General features: G+C 36.6%; 2 protein-coding genes across 7 annotated transcripts in view; both read left to right on the forward strand.

Moving 5' to 3' along the window:
- Positions 1–5,696, forward strand: part of LOC107726619 (forkhead box protein O3-like) — a 33,571-nt gene extending 27,875 nt beyond the window's left edge. For both annotated transcript variants that reach the window (XM_016536263.1, XM_016536264.1), the window contains exons 3-4: positions 3,743–5,175; positions 5,624–5,696. In XM_016536263.1, coding sequence (XP_016391749.1) covers positions 3,743–5,161 — 1,419 coding nt within the window. In that variant the 3' untranslated portion in view covers positions 5,162–5,175; positions 5,624–5,696. The remainder of the gene's footprint in view (positions 1–3,742; positions 5,176–5,623) is intronic.
- A 9,854-nt stretch (positions 5,697–15,550) lies between these two features.
- LOC107726616 (armadillo repeat-containing protein 2-like) overlaps positions 15,551–21,098 on the forward strand; it is a 24,724-nt gene continuing 19,176 nt past the window's right edge. Inside the window, exons 1-5 of one of the 5 annotated variants that reach the window (XM_016536262.1) lie at positions 15,551–15,599; positions 17,118–17,385; positions 17,822–17,894; positions 17,976–18,147; positions 19,440–19,569. In XM_016536262.1, coding sequence (XP_016391748.1) covers positions 17,174–17,385; positions 17,822–17,894; positions 17,976–18,147; positions 19,440–19,569 — 587 coding nt within the window. In that variant the 5' untranslated portion in view covers positions 15,551–15,599; positions 17,118–17,173. Of the gene's footprint in view, positions 15,637–16,303; positions 16,410–17,101; positions 17,386–17,821; positions 17,895–17,975; positions 18,148–19,439; positions 19,570–21,098 lie in introns of those variants that run through there. The other 4 variants (XM_016536257.1, XM_016536258.1, XM_016536261.1 and 1 more) reach the window with 4 other exon arrangements.

The raw sequence follows: 21,098 nt of genomic DNA on the forward strand, positions 1-21,098 counted from the left end.
GCGTGCATTTGTGCATAAACTGCCTTTCTCTTTACCTTTGCTGTGTCAGCGATAGTGTTCATCTAGTCAAAGAAATGACAAAAGAAAATGTTTGTTTATAAGAGGCTTTTTGATATCAACATATCTGATTTATATATATATAGTGTATATATATATATATATATATATATACGTATATGTATATCAGCTATACAATGCATTAAATTAGTCAAAAGTGACAGTGAAGACCTTTATAATGTTACAAAAGTTTTTTCAAATAAATGCTGTTTTCCTTTCATCAAAGAATCAAGAATCTGAAAAAATTCACAGTTTCTACAAAAATATTGAGCAGCACAACTGTTTTCAACATTGATGATAATAAGAAATGTTTCTTGAGCACAGTCAGCATATTAAAGTGATTTCTGAAGAATCATATGACACTGAAGACTAATGGCTGCTGAAAATTCAAATTAAACTTCATGGGCGCAGAATACAGTAATTTTTTGTAATATATATAAATAGAAAAGGTTATTTTAAATTGTATTCATATTTCACCATATTACTATTCACACTATATTTTGATAAAATAATTGCAGCATTGGTGAGCATAAGAGACTTCTTTCAAAAACATCTTTATTCTCTAAATAAGACTCTAAATTTTTATTTATATATATATATATAAAATATATATAAACCAACCAGTTATTGTAAATATATTGACTTACTGACAAGATAAACGATAGACTATTATAAATATTGCCTATTTTCTGAAAAGACAGAAATTATGATTAAAACAAAATGGTTTAGAATTAACACTGGTCTATTTATTTCTGTCTATTTATTTCTAAACTGCTCAAGTGCCCTGTTTTTCCCCTCACAAACTCTCAAACTTTTGTCTTTTTCTAACTCTCCTCTGCTCTGACCCTTCCTAAAAACATAAACACTAGACTCTGAATGTTTTCTTTTCCTTTTGGTCACAAACATAAAAGCACACATGGACCAAATACTTAGAAAGTCAGTACTTGGGTTTGCTAAGAAATAAGATCTATTCCTGCAGATTTCTGGAAATGTAACTTCTGTGTACACCCTCACACACACACACACACACACACACACACACACACTGCCCTCCACACTCTGCATGTCATTGAAAGGCAACCGCAGTGAAATGTTCAGCTGCCAAACCCATATTCATACAATGGCCCTGCCTTGAGTTACTGCAGTAAGTGTGTGCTCCTGCTGCTGAAATAATGCTGGGTATGTGTGTGATGAAGAGGGGGTGGGGGGAAGGACTTTATCGGTCCTTATGAAGATGTGAATTGTGTTTTGTTATGTGGCATGGTGTGTGAACTCCAATAAGAGAAAGAGATTAGTTGCTCTTTGCTGGCTTTCAAGCTTTCAAAGGAACTGCATTCACATGGAAAAATTAGACCTATGCCATTGGGCTGGTTGATATATAGTATAGAATATTTACAATATGTTCAGAATTAATTTTTCATTATATTATGTTGTGTACTACAATATTTTTCTTTTCTTTTTTCTTTTTTTGGCCATTAAAGAGTGTGTCCGTTTCACAGTCTTTTCTCACATCTGGTAAGAATGAGAGCATCAAGACAGATGTTTTACTATCATCTTGATTTAAACTTCATTTGCAAAAATGTCATTTTGATTTATTTGAATCAACCAGATCCGAAACTCTGATTTAATAAATCACAGTGAATTAACATTTCACAGAAGTCTAATGTGATATTTTTTTATGTATTAAATTAAGTACATAATATTAAGATATATGATGAATATTGTCAAAGGGTAAAAAAAAAATCTATCCTTCTTTTTTTTCTGTTTTGTTATCCAACATTTACTGTATGCAATATTTATTTATTTTAGCTATTGCTCAGCCATAGTCTCAACATCAAAATTATGACAAACCTACAGTTAGATTGTCTCAATATTTAAAATGTCCTCTTAATCAATATAATTTTCTCCCGTCTAACTCTTTCGTAAGGGTTGGCAGGTTTATATCCCTGTGGTTTTGGTTTGGTTGATTTGTGGGCAAGTGCCTGCTGGTTACAGGTTTGTATAGTCACTGGCTTCCTGACATAACAAAAATTACCAGTCAGAGCGCAATAACATTCACAGAGAGCACCAGATAACCAAAACACATCTCTCAGAAGAAGAATGTGAGCGAAGCCATAGTTGCGTGTGTGTGCATTGCGTGTCTGCTGACATTGATGGATTGTTACCACATGTTGCTGACGGACAAAAAGGTCTCTGTGTTCCAGAGAGATTCTGTATGCAGCTGGGCGCTCAGTTAACAGCCTCCCCCAACATACACACACACACACACGTGTGCAGAGAGATCATATACTGACTACTAGACATTTACACAAAATGGCACAAAATGTAAACGCAACAGTTTGTCATTTTTTTAGCATTAAAAGACCAAAAAATTGTTAGTGTCTCATTAGTTTCAGACTGAAAGGATGAGCTTTTCAGATTAAGGAAAGTGTGGGTATGTGTTTTCTGACTGAGAGGATAATTATAGGGTTTACGGGGTGTGTGCACTGCACTTGTGCATTTCATAGTTTGTATGTGGCGAATAGTAAGTAAGCATTTTATTGAAAGTATACTGCGTATGGATTGATACGTTTGAGCTGGGGGCTTCCTGCACAAATATCTCATGCGGTGGATATAAATCCAAACCTTTTCTTTTTCTGCAAGCAATATTATATTTTATGGTAGTGCAAGGGCAGTAGAGTTGCTATGAGTCAGCTCTGAAAAGTGTTAACAACCACAAAGACACTGATACTCTGACAATCAAAACACATGCACAAACACTCAATAAACACTTAAGGTTTTCTCCTGAGGGCCTTACCTAGAACAGGATTATGCAGTAATGAAAAGTTAAAATAAGAGAGGTATATTCATGGAAAGAAAGGAGAAAATATACTGTATTTGATGTAATTGGCATAAGTTTGTTTTTGGTGTCAGTGCCACAAGTTTGTTTAGAGCTGCCAAGCAAGCAGAGGAAGAAAATGAATCGGTTTTAATGACTTCATTCACAACATGCTGCTCCATTGAGGTTTTAGTCATACCCTTCCGCCTCTTTTCCCTCACACACACAAACATTATGCCATTAATCTCTAGAGAGACTTGGCATTGTAAACACCGGTATCCGTGGTATCGCTCATCATAGCTCAACACACACATCTCGTGAGTCACGGGACGGGGTACTTAAGATGAGAAATGTGCTCATCAACATGAACTATGCTTTTATGTCTGAGAGTTGTAAATAATAAGGCGCAGTATATATTAGAATGTATATGATCATTGAAATATTTAGCATATATTGATGTCTGTATATCCCAGTGCATCCTTCTGCACTATTGAAGGGAAAAAGAGAATGTTTTAGAAACGTAACCTCTCTGTTCTGCCAAGGTTACCAGCTATAAAACGTTTCCTCTGCTAAGTTACACGGCACATTGTGCTTTCTCAGCCTCTTGAGATCACATTGTATGTGTAATACACAATGACATCTATTTTCCACTTGTTTCCTATTCATTAGTGCTGAAAAGTACCTGCTCTTCAGATATCATAAATTAGGTTGGTGTCTTGTACGTTACATAAATTGCATATATATAGATAGATAGATAGATAGATAGATAGATAGATGTACTTTTATCAAGTGATTATTTCCTGAATCATGTGATGATATGATTAATAACCATCCGTTGTCTCTGCTCTCTGTCTGCTTTCTTTCTAGAACTCCATCCGGCATAACTTGTCCTTGCATAGCCGTTTTATCCGTGTACAGAATGAGGGGACTGGAAAAAGCTCGTGGTGGATGATCAATCCTGAAGGGGGGCGGGGAGGTAAAGCGCCAAGGCGACGTGCAGTCTCCATGGACAATGGTAACAAATACACCAAAACTGCACGTGGGCGTGCAGCCAAGAAAAAGGCAGCGCTGCAGGCTGCCCAGGAGGGTTCGCTGGAGAACGTATCTGCTGGTGGTCTGTCCAAGTGGCCAGGAAGTCCCACTTCCCGGAGCAGCGATGAACTGGAATCCTGCTGGACTGACTTCCGCTCACGAACTAACTCCAACGCTAGCACCCTGAGTGGACGCCTGTCACCTATCCTGGCCAATCCAGAGCTTGATGATGTTCCAGATGGCCCACCCCTGTCTCCAATGCTCTACTCCAGCCCCAGCAGTCTTTCTCCTCCCTCGTCGTCCTCATCAAACTCCAAAACGTGCCCTGCTGAACTTCCAGGGCTAGCTGACTTGACTGGCACAATGAATCTCAATGAGGCTGACAACCTAATGGTCGATCTGTTGGACAACATCGCCACACAAGTGCAGGTAGTTCAAGGGTCTTCTGTGTTCAGTTTTGGCTCCAAGAGCACCACATCACCAACAAGCTCCTCTTCATCCCAAACTGTGAGCAACAACACCGGAGGATTCAGTAACACCATTTTTGGGTCTACAGCAGGAGGCCTACGTCAGACGCCCATGCAGACCATCCAGGAAAACAAGCAAATGTCATTCTCTAGCGTTTCTTGTTTTGGGAACTCACTTCAGGAGCTGCTAAATTCTGATTCTCTGGTCACGCACAGTCATAGTGACGTCATGATGACGCAGTCGGACCCACTCATATCACAGGCCAGTGCTGCTGTCACCTCTCAAAACTCCCGTCTTCGCAATGGCCTCATGCTGCGTAATGATCCCATGATGTCATCCTTCAGTTCTGTGCTCAATGGGCGAAGCAGCCACCTCCAGAACAAGCAACAGGGGTCCAATGTCCAGGGTTCTTTGCGTTCCCTCTCCAACAACAGGGCGCAAAGTCTAGCTAACAATGCTAATAATTTAGTCTCCGCAAAACAGCACCTCCAGCCACAGCCCTCCATGTTGATGACCGAGACTTCGCTTTGCTCTGGCCTGAATGGAAGTAACGGGGTGGGGATCTGTCACCCATCAGGAACAGATCGTTTTCCATCAGACTTGGACCTGGACATGTTTAACGGCAGTCTGGATTGCGATGTGGATTCCATAATTCGCTCAGAACTAATGGACTCTGATGGACTGGATTTTAACTTTGATGCACTGGTGCAAAACGTCGTTAGTCTGAATCCTGTGGGAAACTTCACCGGGACGAAACAATCCACTCAAAGTTGGGTGCCTGGCTGACGGCAGTCATTTAGGTAAGCCAAAATATGCAGTCATACAGTGGCTGTCCATGTCATGGAGAGAAAAAAAAGCAATTTCATAAAAGACAAACAAATTTCAGTTTGATTAGGAAAGGAATATTTTAATAGGGGCCATTCAAACAGGACAAAGGCAGGATGCAGCACAGTGGAATGGAAACAAGGTCTAGAGACACTGTTTTTTAAGCTTCTTTCAACTTGAGCACTGCGTTTTTTGGAACGCTGTGTCATGCGTGAGATGCTGCAAAGACCCGAGACACAAACACACTGGTCAAAGCTGTCTGTGTACCACGTTTACATAGAAAGACCAATGGAAAAGTACTGCAGTGAAATGCAAAATCACTTTTTGTTTGAACGGCCCCTTATACTGTACAGGATGTATTTTGTTTTTCTTATTACATTTCTTATTACAGAGTATTACTTACTTTTCTTTCTCTCTATCTAGGCTCAGAACTGCAGAGAAAACAACAAACAATAGAATAACAACTACAAAGAAATATCCTGCACAAAAAAAAAAACATCCAACAGACTTGAAGTATCCTTTGCCAAGTTTGCTGTCTGCGGCAAGCACTTGATGATATGCCTGTTTACAGGTCCATCTGACTACAACATTCGGATGATGTTTACCTTCAGTTCAGCAGACCGAGACTATAACAAAAGACTGCCCATTGGAGAAACAAACAAACAGCGAACTCACAGATCATTATGCAACATTATGCAATGTTTGAAATTATCCCTTTCTTAGAGGTGATGTAATCTAAAAAGAAATTTAAAGAGACCTGTTGTAGCTTTTCTGTCATAAACATAGTTTCCTTGGCCGGGGTCTCTTTCTGCTTTCCCTAACATTTTTGTTAAATGATTGGCTACATCTGTCATCCTCTAATCACTAACTGTGTAGTCACTGATCGATATAGAGGTGGAGACTTGACCTGAAAAATTACAGAACTCAGGTGGAGTAATGTAGTTCGACACAGTGCACTTAAACCATTGCTTTCATTTTTAATTAACTGTTACCATTCAGTAGTTAGCCTAGTTCCCAATCTGAAATATAGTTGCCTCATAATAATACTTAAGTAATACATTTTTGTGATTGAATATAACCATATAAGGAGTAATTAATTTGTGTGTACTGTCTGTAACTGTACAAAAAAGTGGTAAAATTGAAAGCTTAGCAGGTGGAGGCGTCTTATTTAGCCAGCAAAGTTATGTTTGGACTTCTCGCATATAAATGTAGCCAAATGTAATGAACAAGTAAATATTAACTTGCATCGACATTTCCATGCCATACCAGGTGCTAAATAATCAGTGTTGAGCCCTGTCCTATCATTAAGGCCATCTGTGTTTCCCTGGCCACGAGGACATAGTATAATTGATTAGCATTAGCGATTAGCATCATGGCAGCATTCAATGATGGATGGGCCTTTCCTCATGAAGCCATCTTTACTGAGCAAAAACAATAAGCTATCTTTTATATATTTGCCAAATTACTTGAAAATGTAGGAGATGCTGGCAGCCAAAATCACAAAACACACAGTGAAATTGGGGATTTTTCTGTCCCTGTATGCAAAATGCATCACTATTGCTCAGGGGAGAGTGGGGTCTCCATTATAACATCAGGGCCTCATCTTGAATTAACTGCAACCTGGCTGTACACAATTTCAAAAATGTTTTATGGACATTTGTACATGAATAACAGTCTTCTGAAGTAAGGAGATGAAGCAACAGGAATCCATCCTGTCTTATTGTCAGTTTATTGATGTCTTTATGGGGGGTTTGTCACTTTATTAAACTTTTTTTTTTTGTTCAGTTGTGCTCAACTATTATCACAAATCATGTACAAATCCTAATGTTCTGTGTTTCTGTCCCTCGGAGAGGGTTACCCTTCACTGCATACGTCCTTGTATGCATGCATGTAAATGTACATATGCACCGTGTGTAATGCATATATATGTATACATCCTGCTATACTTATGAAATTTAGTGTTAATACAGATATACCTTTTAAAGTCCATGTGTTATAAAATAATGTAATTGTTAATTGGGCAGTTGGACAGACATGGCTTACAGCAGGTGTGTCAAATGAAACATTACTGTATGCATTTAACTCTTTATGCACACTACATGCATTTCATAAATGAGTAAAGCTGCTCTAATAACCAATAATGTGTAAAAACAAAAGCAGAGTAGATTAAATGTACTATTTCACATATCTTTTGATTATATGCTTGCAAATTTGGTAATTAGGGAATATTAATCAAACATCATTGACAAGAGAAGTTTAGATGCAAAAACATGCAACAATGTAAATTAAAGTGTTTATCTGTCCTACTGTAGGTAAAAAGTAAAATCTAGTACAAAATACTGATATAATAAATAAATGCATAATTTTAGCCATATGTTTGACACACCTGCTTTACTCCAAGATTCCACACCCTAAAGCTTTTGCCTTCATCATATTCATTTGTCAAACTCAAATTGTAACTAATGATATCCAGTACGCAATGAATTGGTAAATTACCCCTACAAGACATCTGAACCTTGTAAATTTTTCAGAGACAATATTTTTACTGTCTCAAAAACTGCCTTGCATGTATTCTTACACCTCTTTCACTAGAAAAATAAATACCATAAAATTCTTGTTTTTCCAGATGACTGACACAGGTACATGGTTTCCCATTTACAACCAGTTGAGCATCCTCAAACAATACAGGTTTTATTTACTGCATCCATCATTATAATAAGCAAATACCGCTATTTCCACATTTTCCCACCTTGATCGTAGCCTTCCTCCCTCACCCCCTTCTGCTTATTACATTTGCTCTTTTACTTCTTATCTTATAGTCATATGACTTCTCTACTAGATGTTTGTGAGTATTTTTCCTGTGTACTCCATTTTGAATTGTAATCTAGTTTGTATAAGAAATGTTGCGCATGTAAATAAAGCTTGGTTGAGCTATACAGTATGTCTCTGCTGTTGTTTTAAGTTAATTTAAGATTCAATCCATTTAAACTTTGAACAAGTCCCAACAAGATGGCTTTCCACCAACTATTTTGTGGCTTTCATTTAAAATTTACTTCCCTTTTGCTTTGGCTTATTTTCAGTGACCTCTTTAAACAGCAGTCACTTTGGCGAAAGACTATAATCTTTGAAAATGAATACATTTGTCAAGTGTTACATTGAACCTTGGCACATTCCCTTGTGAAGTTATGGTGCACTGACAATATATATACTGTATATATATATATAGAGAGAGAGAGAGAGAGAGAGAGTGCATTTGGTGCACTGATTTTTTAAAAATAAAATTTATATATATATTATATATGTAAAGCCTCATTTAAACCTGATTAATTTGACTTCGGTACACCTTAATGTACTCTCAAAGTGTCAGGTACAAGGTTTAATGTCAATAAAGTTGACAGCATCACTTCTCTACATACTAATATAAGAGTTCACAAACAGCTTATATGTACAATGACATAAAACGCTCAACAGCCATTAGACAGTGTTGACAGTCCGTTCCTGACAGGGCCATAAGAAATGTCTGGAATTCCCCACCTGTCCTATTGAAACACAGATGCACTCACACCCAAAGTTCAAGGATTGTTATATAACTCTTAAGGGCAATTCTGTTTTGCCAATACTATGGATCAGAGGTCGGTGTATGTATGTGTGTATTCAAGGTGTGTTTGCTGTGGGAACAATATTCTGAGTCAGAAAACAAATCTGACTTCAAAGTTAAAAGGTCTCCATCAAAATTAATAAATGTTATATAAATCTTGCTTTAAGACCAGTGTTGTTATTGTTAACTAAAGATAAAAATAAAACTACTAAAAACTATTTTTGGGAACTGAAATAAAACTGAAATAAAATAAAAAATAAAATAAATAAAACATTAGATTAAAAAATGAGGAAATGTTGCCTTGGCAAATAAGTGAAATAAATAATTTTAAGAACTAAAGCTGCAGAAGTACTAAAATGACAAAAGTTTAAAAAAATTAAAGCTAAATAGAAATATAAAAAATCTAAATATATAAATAATATAATAATATAAATAGTACAAAAATAACACCAGTAAGACCTAATAACAATGCATGCCATGGTGTCAGTGTGAAGAGTAAAATTAGTCTGTGAAAGTGCTGTGAAGAGCAAAATTAGTCCACATCATTTAATGAAGTCAAAATGTGCCTTAATAGCACAGCATCATGCTTTATGATATTTCTGTCTCACTCACGTGTGAGCACATCAATATATCTATGATGACAGATAAGTATAGTGTGTGCAATTAGGTGTGTACAGCATGAGGTATTTTATAATGGTGCATTTGTGTGTAAACCACAAATAAAATGCTATAAATGGGCTAATGGACGGCTATATTGTGTATCACGGGAGTGCCATGAATGCCTTCACATCTGACTCCTCAGGTGAGGCCAGACCTGTCAGTGCTGCGGTCTGACCGGTCAAAAGCTGTGTGAGGAGAGATTGATGACATGGGGACTGGAGAACTGGGCTGTGGTGTGGTGATGTCATTGCTGAAGGGATAGTGTGACATGGTAAAAGAGTGACAGAGAAACAAAAAGAGAGAGAGAGCCAGTGTGAGGGATCTCAGGTTTACTATCCATTAGGCAGTAGAATACAATCTGCCTCAAAGCAGTGTTACGTACAGCATTCTGGGATCTGTAACTGAAAACACCATTAGGCCTTATCACTCATGTACAGTACACCAGCAGGACATAGGCATGTATACACTCAGCATTTAGAGCAGGGATGGGACAAGATAGTCAACTAGTCATCTAACAACTAATGAGCCAATTAGTGATTAGTAAAGATGACTTGTTTTTCTTCTTTAGTGCTTATTTGAGCACATCATATGTTTCAAGGCATGAAACACAGGTCTATGTTGACCAGCAGTTTCGTCCATTTGGAAGAAAAGCGCTGAGCAAATTACTACAAGGTGGAAAGGGGTTTGTACAATGCAATATTGCAGAAAGATAAAGATTACATCTCTGCATTAAGCCAATTTAGAGCATTGTCGCTAATTACTGTCAGGCTTCAAATGAATGCTGTACAATTTTCAAATGTTTTCTATTATTATGCATAATTTGTTTTGTAGGAACTATGATAGTGTTGTGAAATAAAGGGTACAGTTATTTAGGTTTTATTCACTGAATATCACTTACCCTATACAATATATCATGTGCAGTGCTGTGATCAGTGAGAACCTGAAATCAATGGACACATCAATCTACTCAATCAGCTGCGCATTACCTCACTCTTTTCAACCAACAGAGGCCTGATCTAATTGCACAGCACAAGATCCTGTGAATCTGTGGTAATCCTATCTTCAGTCACTGGTAGCCTCATTTAGCAACTGTATCTAGTACACTTGAACCAGTCACAGGGACTTCATCCCTGTTTAGTATGTCTCCTCTTTTAGTGCTGCATCTCACACAGAAGTAAAGAATGTTTATTGTGGTCTAGTAACAATTTATAGCCTACATCATATTCATAAAATCATAGTGACATTTATGTTTACTTTTCTGAAAAAAATGTTGCAAAGGTGAAAAGGTCAAGTCTGTATTATGCCATGTAAAGCCATATAGAGTATATGGGTCCAGAACCGAGCCACCATAGAATTATTTAGGTATATTTTCCTTTGACTTATATAAAGAATAGTGATATAAGAAACTGCACCTGGCACATGTTTTTATTTGGCACATTATTGTTTTGGTGGCTTAAAGGGTTTTCATTTTTTTAAAGTAATATTTTTTTGGAAATTTTCATCTTTGTTAAATAGGACAGGATTGGATAGGAGAGCAGGAAACAAGACTGTAAAAGGACTATGAGCCAGGATTCAAACTCAGGTCATCTGAGGTACAAATTCACAACAGGTCAAATATGACTCAGACAAGAACACTGAGTACTATAAAATACAATTTGAAATAACTTAGATAAACGTCTGACTGTAATGTGTCTTTTGATTTTGATTTGAATCATGCAGAGTACATTTTTACCCATTTTGGATTATGGAGATGTTATTTACATGCATGCTTCTACGTATTTATTGAAAAGGCTGGATAGTGTTTACCATGCTGCATTGCGATTTATAACAAATGCTTGCTCACGTACTCATCATTGTTTGCTGTCTAATAAAGTAGGTTGGTCCTCTTTATATCAAACAAAGAAATCACATATGTTAGTGTATACTGTAAAGGCATTGTTGGGCATGCTTCCAAATTACATCTCTAGTCTTTTATGCTACATAGAAAGAATTATATCACCAGATCATCAAATGGGATTCAATTAGAAATACCCAGGATACATTCAGAGCATGGAAAATCAGCTTTCTCTTACTATGCTCCGTGGTTGTGGAATGAATTTCAAACTGTAACTCCATTAGAAACAATTCCTTCTTTGAATATTTTTAAAAATTTAGTGCAGTGTTTAGCAAATGAATCATGTTGTTGTTTTAATTAATTTACTGATTTATGATTATTGTTTTTGCTTTGGTTATATGTAATTTTGTCTTGTGAGGTGTATGTTTGTGAAATTTTATGTGAAATTTTTTTTTGTACGGTCATCTTGGCCAGGACTCCCTGGAAGAATAAAGGATAAATAAATAATGCAAGTCACTTGCATCAGCAAGAGTCAGACTATCATTCTTACAATTTGTCTTGCCATTCCTAATTATTTACCATCCACATCACAAGTATTTAATTCTAGATCATTCATTTTATATAAAAACATTTCTCTCAAACACACGAATGCACACCTGTGTATGCATGGCAGGGACAGAGAGGGAAACATCTAGCACTTCATACTGTTGTAAAGTCCAACAAAGATTCTCTACCATCTGATCCGTGATCCTTTTCTCCTATTACTTTCATCTCTTAATGACCATTCTCTCTCTTATGAACCATCCCTTTCTTTTATTACAATCTCTCTGTCACTGAGACAGAATAAATGAGTCTCTATGCTTGGTGAGACAATAGAGTGATAATCTACTGTATACAATCTGTGCCCTTAGTGATTTCTGACATGATTACAAAACGAAAGTGGACCAAAGTAATGATTTATTAGCACCATTATGTGCATCTCTCACATAACATAGACATATTCACCCTGACCCTTCTCACACAGACACAAACACCAACCATACAACCGCACACTCATCTCTGTTTCCCAGGCCAGATGAGAGCTGTAGATTCTATTCATTATAGAGCATACATATCCACGGACATAAGCATGGGAATAAAATCAGAGAATAATGTACTGTAGAAGGTGGCGGGGGGGATAGAGTGCATTTATGACAGTCCTTAGGGAACCTTCTAATCAGCAGTGAAGGGAGAAATAGGGCTGTACCTATATAAATCTTGGACAGGGACAGGGGAGGGGGGAAGGCAAACAGTAGTGTAGCACCCCACACAAACACAAGAAACAAAGACAAAGAGTCCCATTGTGTTCACATCCAATCCTCAAATAAACCTCATAGAATCATATCTAAAGAAAAATTTGAATTAAAGAAAAGTCCTTTACCATACTGTAAGTGTATCTGTTGGCTGACTACATGTACAGTGTTTCATTGTTTCATTATACTGTATATGCATGTTAGGTGACATCTCTGCATCATATCACCTGCCATTATGACTGCAATAATTAAGCTGTAATGAATGTTAGCTGTGCCAACATTCCATTATCTAACGACATTATTAATGTGCATTAGTCTGATTATTCCTTTACATTATGTGCAAGTAGGTGTAGACGGGTGGATAAATGGGCCTTTTTTAGCTCAGGGTGTGTGACAATATTGTCCTGCACATCCTCAGAAGGGTTTGTCGAGAGGTGTGTTGCAGTGACAAAAGACACAATGTGGATATTATCACCCAGGGTTGGAAATTAATGGGGGTTAAATGACACCAAAATTCAAGATATTGGTGCAAAAATCCTCCTGTATTTATTATTTTTATTTATAACATATGATGTCGTTCAGCAGTATGACATAAGCAAGAGTGTTGTTTTCCCTGAATATCAGCTTGCCTGCAAATGAGATACTGATTTTACACAAATGTTCAATAAACAAGAACTTAATATGAAGTGAATTACATTTTAGGCACAGTATTGTCAATATTGCCTGTCCAAAAAAAGATACAACAGAACCACTGCATGACTCAAGTGACAAACACTGGTGTTTTGTTAGTGAATAAATCAGAATTTTTTAATCTGTTGAGTAAATGATTCAATGACCCATTAAAGGCAGTCACTTGCTTTGTTGCTGAGTGAATCAGCGGTTTTAGTTTCCTTCTCAATTGTATAATATACTTATTTACATACTTTTTCATTTTATATTTAAACAGATCACATTGTATTATTTATGCAAATGCAATCGCAGTGTAAATGCATAATCCTCACATGTTTCTTTGCTAAAGCTATAGGACATCTGCGATTGTGTTGTGATGATGATGATGATGCAATGTTTTGCAATGTCATTTAAAAATGTCAGGATGTTCAACCAATAGAAATTGAATTTCAGGTATAATGGGTGGGTATAGTGGGTAGGGACGATGAGTAAAGACCAATCAGGGACTGTTGTACAGCAGGAGCATGCTTGGATTGGATAGAATGCTCAGATTGACAGCCATCGCATTTACCATTTGCTATAGAACAGAAGTGCACAACTGGAGGCTCAGCGCTCATCCACCAGAATCTTTGCTTATTCTTTACATAAATGCATTGGGTGGACCAGCCAACAAGTTGGCCAGTGCCACCCTGGCCCATATGTAGCCTCAACACTTATTTGAATTGTATCTTGTGCAAAAGCTGCTGAATTCATTACTATATTTGTCTAAAATATATAGCACCCCACTCAGAGCTCACAGAACAAAGTGAGAGAGTATGGCTGGCTTTTCTGGACAGCACCGTGAGCAGATGAGTCAATCAGCAGTCTGTCGTCACTGTGTCATAATCAAAGCCACTGTGTTAGAGAAGAAACTGGCAGTGTCCAAAGCAGTCAGCTGCTTGTTCTCACTATTTTTCTTTCAGCAAATTAGTATGTTAGATGGAAAGGTCAACAAATGTGTTTCCAAAAGCAAAACAAAACCGGCCTATATTTATGTTCATGTTAATTCCAAAACAAACCATTCAGGTTTTTGTCTCTCACCACCATACTGTAAAGGTTATATTCAAACAACAATGCTATATATGTATATATGCATGCTTGTGTGTATGTGTGTGTGATATATAAATATATAATAAGGCATATAAAGCAAGCTCTGCTGCACCATATGTCAAAGTGCTGGCCACAAGGTTATGGCTCCAACAACGCCATTTTTATACTTACAATCCATCCTGGCTTAGTGTACATGCTTGACCGTGTGTTTTTATTTATACCGAGCAGGCTAAAGCATGTCTGGTACACCACAGGTGTTTTTATTTATGTCAAATAAGTATTTTGGGATTTGGTTACTTGCACCACTGAGGTTTGACAATCTGAACAGTCCCCAGTTCGGTCAGTGGCATTTCCGGCCACGTTTGTTCCTCTATCCTGCTTTTACGAATCAAACACAGATAAATATGCAAAGCAGCATGTGGACTACAACAGCCAGACAGGCCTTAAAGTGGAGGACTTCAATTATCTCATTAAAGTAAGTCGGCATTAAGCTGATCATCTTTTCTTGCCTATTGTTTCTTGCGAGGGGGTGTGGACATGTTTTTGATTAATGGTTATGAGAATTTTAAAAACATGAATTTTATGAAATAATGATGTGCACGGATAAAACAAAATTCAAAACAAATATAAAAATGTATAAATATTAAAATAAGATCAGATAAAAATAAGAATGGTCCATTTTGATTTCATGGTCACTTTAAACAATTAAATATAGCAGAGTTTCATAGTTTCTCTAAACAAACTCATTACTTAAATTCTTTGTCATACATTCACGTTTTCCTTGTCACTAGGTGAGGGAGTGAATGTGTGTCCAAAGACTGCCCATAAGGAAGTGGTTGCCAAGGAGACAGCAGCAAGAAAATGATGGTCCTTCCTTGTATGTGCATATGTGTCAAGGTTCACAAGTTAATTAAATTTACACCGTTCATGCAGCCCTCTAAATACAGAGGTGTGCACCTCGTGCAAGCGTTATCTAAAATCTGACAAGCTGAGAAATACAGTATGCATGACATACTATTATCAAGATTGCCATCCTTGGCACCACACTCCCCTAGTGACAATGAAAGAGGGCAACCATATCCATGCAGCTATTGGCCAATGAGCACTAACTCCTTATTGGCTAGCTCCTTCAATCACATTACACCAATGAGACTTCTTGTATCCATGAGAATGAAGCTTGTAGAGCTATTTAAATCTAACCACTGAGCCAAAAGATGGCTCATATGTGCATTTTATTCTATGAGGAACAGAGAAACAGTAGGTTTGTACCTATAGTGTTGGACTGACATCTCATGTCTGTCTTATTTGCAAAGTAGTTTTGACTGCTGTATAAGAGTAAAAAAAGAGTAAACGTGTTATGAACAATGCTTCATGTATTGGATTTGCATTATGAATATTATTGGCAGTCTACATCAGCATCAATTAAAATCTTTGACGTTTCTAGTAAATAATTTAGTCAAAGGGTGGACAGTAAAACAATGTGGACAGTTTCTTAAAATGAGAACACAAGCTCTGTGGGAAGTTACTACGCTATCAGCTTACCTGGCGTCTCGTGCGTGATTACGTCTCGCCTCACAGCTGCATTTGGCGTCTCTGTGGGCACTGAGCACCAGGCAAATACTATGAGTTTTGGGGAGGAATATAAATGAAGGCGTTATTTTATTTAGACTAAATAAAAATAAATGTATTTTCTTTATCGAATACGTCAAGTTTTGAACTGTCTCACCTGTGTTTTTTCCCGTTGGAAATAATGTTGAAATGTTAATGTTGAGGCCACACACCTATATAACAATCTTTATGTAATTATGGATTCTGATTCCTAATTAACTTGTTTTAAAAATAAGTCTTTAAAAATAAAATGGAAGAAAATATGCCAGAAAACAGCAAAAAAGGCAGTAAGGTTTCACACAACAAAAGCCTCCCTGTGTCACATGACCATGCGCGTGGCCGTGATTGACCCTGTGGCGTGCGTGCGTCCCTCTTTCTGCTGTCACACAAGCTCTTTCTGGATTAAAGATGATCTCTTTAAAACTGTGAAATCAAGGCCTAAATCGTTTGGAAATCAAGGTAAATGGGAATATAGTTTTTCTGTGCTGTTCACATTGTCTACTAAGAGCAACTAGTTGTCTAACGTTAAAGAAGTAGACTGCAGGCAACGCTTGATACTATGTCGTGGTTTATTGTTATTTTTTTTGTCGGTTACCTGAATACAAGATTACAGATCAAGTTGTTCATTGTACGAGTTTATTTATTTATTTACTTTAAGTTTTTAGTTTCTTTGTGCTTTAAATGTTTTGCATTTTTTGTTTTGCTACACCAGAGCTACTGTAGCAGCGTTGTGCGTTTCCATGGTGACGGTGCGTGGACGCGCGTGCTTGTCACACTCTGGGGTGCGTTTCCTAAAAGCACCTGGTTGCAAGTTCCGTCGTTACCAAAAGAGTTCCGTGGAACATGCAACCGTAGTTGGCTATCGATGCTTTTGGGAAACGCAACCCTGGATGATATGACATCGGTTGTGTGTGGGATGCATTTTAAAAAGTACTAAAATTGAAAACAAGTCTTGCAGGGCAGCAAACCACTTGCTGTAATAGGCTATGTAGACTGAAGTAATAAAGATGAGAATGTCAGAAACATATACATTTAAAAGTCTGCTACATATTCCTGGGACAGCTAAATCTTTATATTTACAAGAAGCAGTTAATTTTGGTCAAACGATAAATTTTTCTCCTTCTTTAACTGTAGTTATGCATCTTTTCCAGCCAATTTTGGTTATAGGATAATGGACAAGGTTTCAGGCCCTTGATACTGGTACACACCCCTATGGATCAAATATGTCTTTAATGGAGCTTCAGGACAAAAGTGAGCGTGTCTACACGAGCACTGGCCTCAGGAGACAGACGAGTGCTGAGATAGTGTCAGAAGCTCGTCGCTCTCTCAGAGCTCTTGCCACACAGCGGCCTTTCACACCTCAGCAGAAGCATCGGCAGCTCTTTGGAGAATCATCTTCTCGTGCACGTGATGGACGACCACCATCTGCATTCAGGTAAAACAACATTGAAGATGATAGATTTATGTATTCATCCCTTGTTCAGAATGTATCATGCTCATTATAATATTTAGAATGAATTTTGATTATAGAGTGCAACAGAACCCATCCACTTTTTCAGTGGCCTTGGTTCTGGAAGTACTACATTTTTTCCCCGATTTATTTATTTCCCATAGGGATTTTTAAAAACTCTTAATTTAAGAGTTATAAGCCATGATTCAATCATCAATTAACAACTTTGTAGCTCACAGTAGGTCTGTTTTCAAATTATTGTTAAAAATCAGTTCCACTATTTAGAAAATGAATGGAATTTTTACTTCCAGAACCAGACTGTTGCACTCTTTAAAGTGCTTGAATTGTAACATTAGCTGTTTGATTATTCTTATAAAACTAGTATGCTGGTTTTAATTGCCTTCACAAATTTCTTTTCTAGTCTACATGCCCAACATTTTGAAGCTCCTGACTCCAGGCCAGGCTCTGGAACTCGTCTCAGCCCACTGGAACATGTAAGGAGCCTTTCAAAACTTTATGTCTGACTATTCAAACGAAAACAGGAAACAGTAATTCAAGAGTTCTCTCAATCCCAGAAACCCAGGCTGTCTGTGTCCCTGGATGAGGATGGCGGTGTTGATGAAGCAGCTCTCCCCAAACCCCCAGCTGAACGAGGGAATACAAGAATAGGATCAGGAGGTTCTCGAGCCAAACTGCTTAGAGCAGCGTCCATAAACAGGCTACCACCCGTGACACCAAACACAAAGAGTAAGAAAAGAAATAAAACAATGTTTTATTAACCTGTTTGTTTTCTTTTTTTCTCCTTTCAATGAAAAAAGGCTAGCACTTTACAATGTGTCATTTGTTAACATTAGTTAATGTATTAACTAACATGAACAAACAATGAACAATGCATTTATTACACTATTTATTAATCTTTGTTAATGTTAGTTAATGAAAATACAGTTGTTCATTGTTTATTCATGTTAGTTCACAGTGCATTAACTAATGTTAACAAACACAACTTGTGATTTTAATAATGCATTAGTAAATGCTGAAATTAACATTAAGTAAGATTAATAAATGCTGTAGAAGTATTGTTCATTCTTAGTTCATGTTTACTAATGTTGTTAACTAATGTTACTAATGAACCTTATTGTAAAGTGTTACCGAAAAAAGTAATAGTCCATGTTCACCTGTCAGGCAGATTGATAACCCTCTTCATTGTGTCCTCTGTCAATGCCTCTGAAGAGACAGTCAGCTAACTGATAAAGTATTTCACACTGAACCAAAATAAATAGACACTTTTTAAAAAAATCTGATATAAATCAGTTTACATCCCCAGGATGTAACTCTGCTCTGTATGCCCTGAGTTTGTTTGTATTGAAAAAACAAAATGTGTGTTTGTCCTGTCAATAGTTTGCTAGATTGAGTTTTATTCTGAGTAAGTAATAAAATCATTCAAAAAGTTCAATGACACTGAAGGACAGTGCTAGACTGTAAAAAGTTTACATGAATGCAACTTTTCCAGCTGAGCTTCTGTTTATTCAAATTTAAAACAAATTGTCTGCGTATGTATATATATAGTTTGGGGTCAGCAAGTTTTTTTAAAGAATTTTACAAAAACTAAATTCTGTTTAAAACACGTTTTTGTTTTCAAATATTCATGAAAGAATCCTGAAAAATGTATCATGGTTTCCACCAAAATGTAAAATATTAAGCAGAACAACAGTTTTCAGCATTTTATCATATTTATAGATAATGTTGATAATATTTAGAAAAACATTTTTCTTAAACATTTTGAGCACCAAATCAGCATATAATAATGAGAATGCTAAAAATACGGTTTTAATATATTAAATTAGAAACAGTTATTTTAAATTGTAATATTTCACAATATTACTGTTCTGTTCTTACTGTATTTTTTATTAAATAAATGCGTCCTTGGTGAGCATAAGAGATTTCTCTCAAAAACATAAAAAATATGTGTTGATTAAATGTATTATTATATGCATTTTTGTTATTCTTTAGCTAAGCTGTTTTGTTGTGTGCCTATTCAGATATGTCTCTAGAGGCAAGGATTGGAGCAGACCATCCAGGTGAAAGAGAAAAGCTACAATGTTCTGATGTTACAGAGCATACAACAAATTCTTCCTCTGAAACAGACCTGCACATACTTACTAAACACAGGTATGCTTTTGAGCACAAACATCTCTTTTGCTGTCTTCTATGTGCACTTGAAGGTTTATTGTTCTTTTAATGTACTCTTACATTTGTAATTTTACTGAACACATGTTTAGAGGTTTGAAACCTCTGTAGATGGGTAGCTTTGAAGCAGCATGTTTATGACAGGGACTCACATCAGGCGTTTGTCCCTTTGTGCTACATAACAAAAACCTCTACTGTCAACGGATCATCAAACTCCCTCAGTAAACAGATTTATGCTCTGTGCCAAGGAAGAGCAATAAACCATTTTCATGTTTGTTGATTCTCAGGACACCCTGTTCAGAGACTGAACTTGTTTATTGTTAATCATTCTGAGGATCAGTAGATCCCAGTGGTGTCAATCCTTCCTAGAGTTGGGGTACTCAGACTCGTACTCGGACTCGAGTCCGGTCTCGAGTACAGTTTTTTAAAGGACTCTGACTTGTCATGGACTCAGATGCATTTTTACTCAGACTTGACTCGGACTCGAGCCTTTTGGACTCCAACCGAGTCCAGGGACAGTTGACGGAAATGTCACTGACTCACTGCATTATCACGAAAGTGATATTCAGTATTTGCATATGTTTTTAAGTCTTGTCCAGTACTTGAAAACACACCGAAAGCGCGCTCACAGAATGCGCCTCTCAGTCAGCTTGCGAATGCGTCATAAATGTTAATCAAACAAAAGAAAAGGAGAAAATCACTCACTGCTCTTGACTGAATCACTTATTAACTTGAATAAGAATAATCTATATTTAATGTATACAGTGAAGATTATTTTTACATTTATTACTTCATGAAATGTCTGTAGTAGGCTATTTCTGAAAAACAAAAAAAAACTATTTAATTTATATTTTTGAGTAATATATTTATTTATCATTTATCTTGTAAGTAATACTTGGAGTGTTTACTTGCCTTCAGTAAGCCTGAGAATGTTTTATTACATTAGTTTATTATTTTTTGCTTTTGTATTAGTGGCAGTTTCTAGCTTCAAAGAAAAAGAATTTTTCTAACATGTTTGCGGCAAAAGTTTTTATGGGTGCATTATTTTCTAATAATTCAACGGCCCATCAACAATTATTCCTTACATAATGTAATTTATTGTAATTAATGTAACTATAAATGCATTCAAAAATAAAACAGGTGTGAGTTGTCTGTGACTTATGGAAAGTATAGGTAGGGCTTTTATACACAGGTGTGTGCCATTGTACAGACTAGGTTTATCCCTCACAGCCTCATTTTCATCCAAGAAAAAATTCAAAATGCCCTGTCTAAGGGATCCGTGTACTTTGGCGTCCATTAATTTTTCTTTTTTTTTTAACCCAGAAATTAAAATGCAGTTTCTTCTTTAATGGTTCAAACACTGGTGAATAGAATAAGCAGACACAAACTAATTTTGATTATTCAAAATTCATATTTCATTAAAAATCGTAAAAATGATATAAAGCTTGTTTTTTATTGAGATAAAAGGTGCATTTTCTACTCTTAAGGTCCCATTCACCAAGATACCTACT

This window comes from Sinocyclocheilus rhinocerous, unplaced genomic scaffold (assembly GCF_001515625.1).
Source record: "Sinocyclocheilus rhinocerous isolate Xijiao unplaced genomic scaffold, SAMN03320098_v1.1 scaffold1538, whole genome shotgun sequence".
NCBI lineage: Eukaryota > Metazoa > Chordata > Actinopteri > Cypriniformes > Cyprinidae > Sinocyclocheilus > Sinocyclocheilus rhinocerous.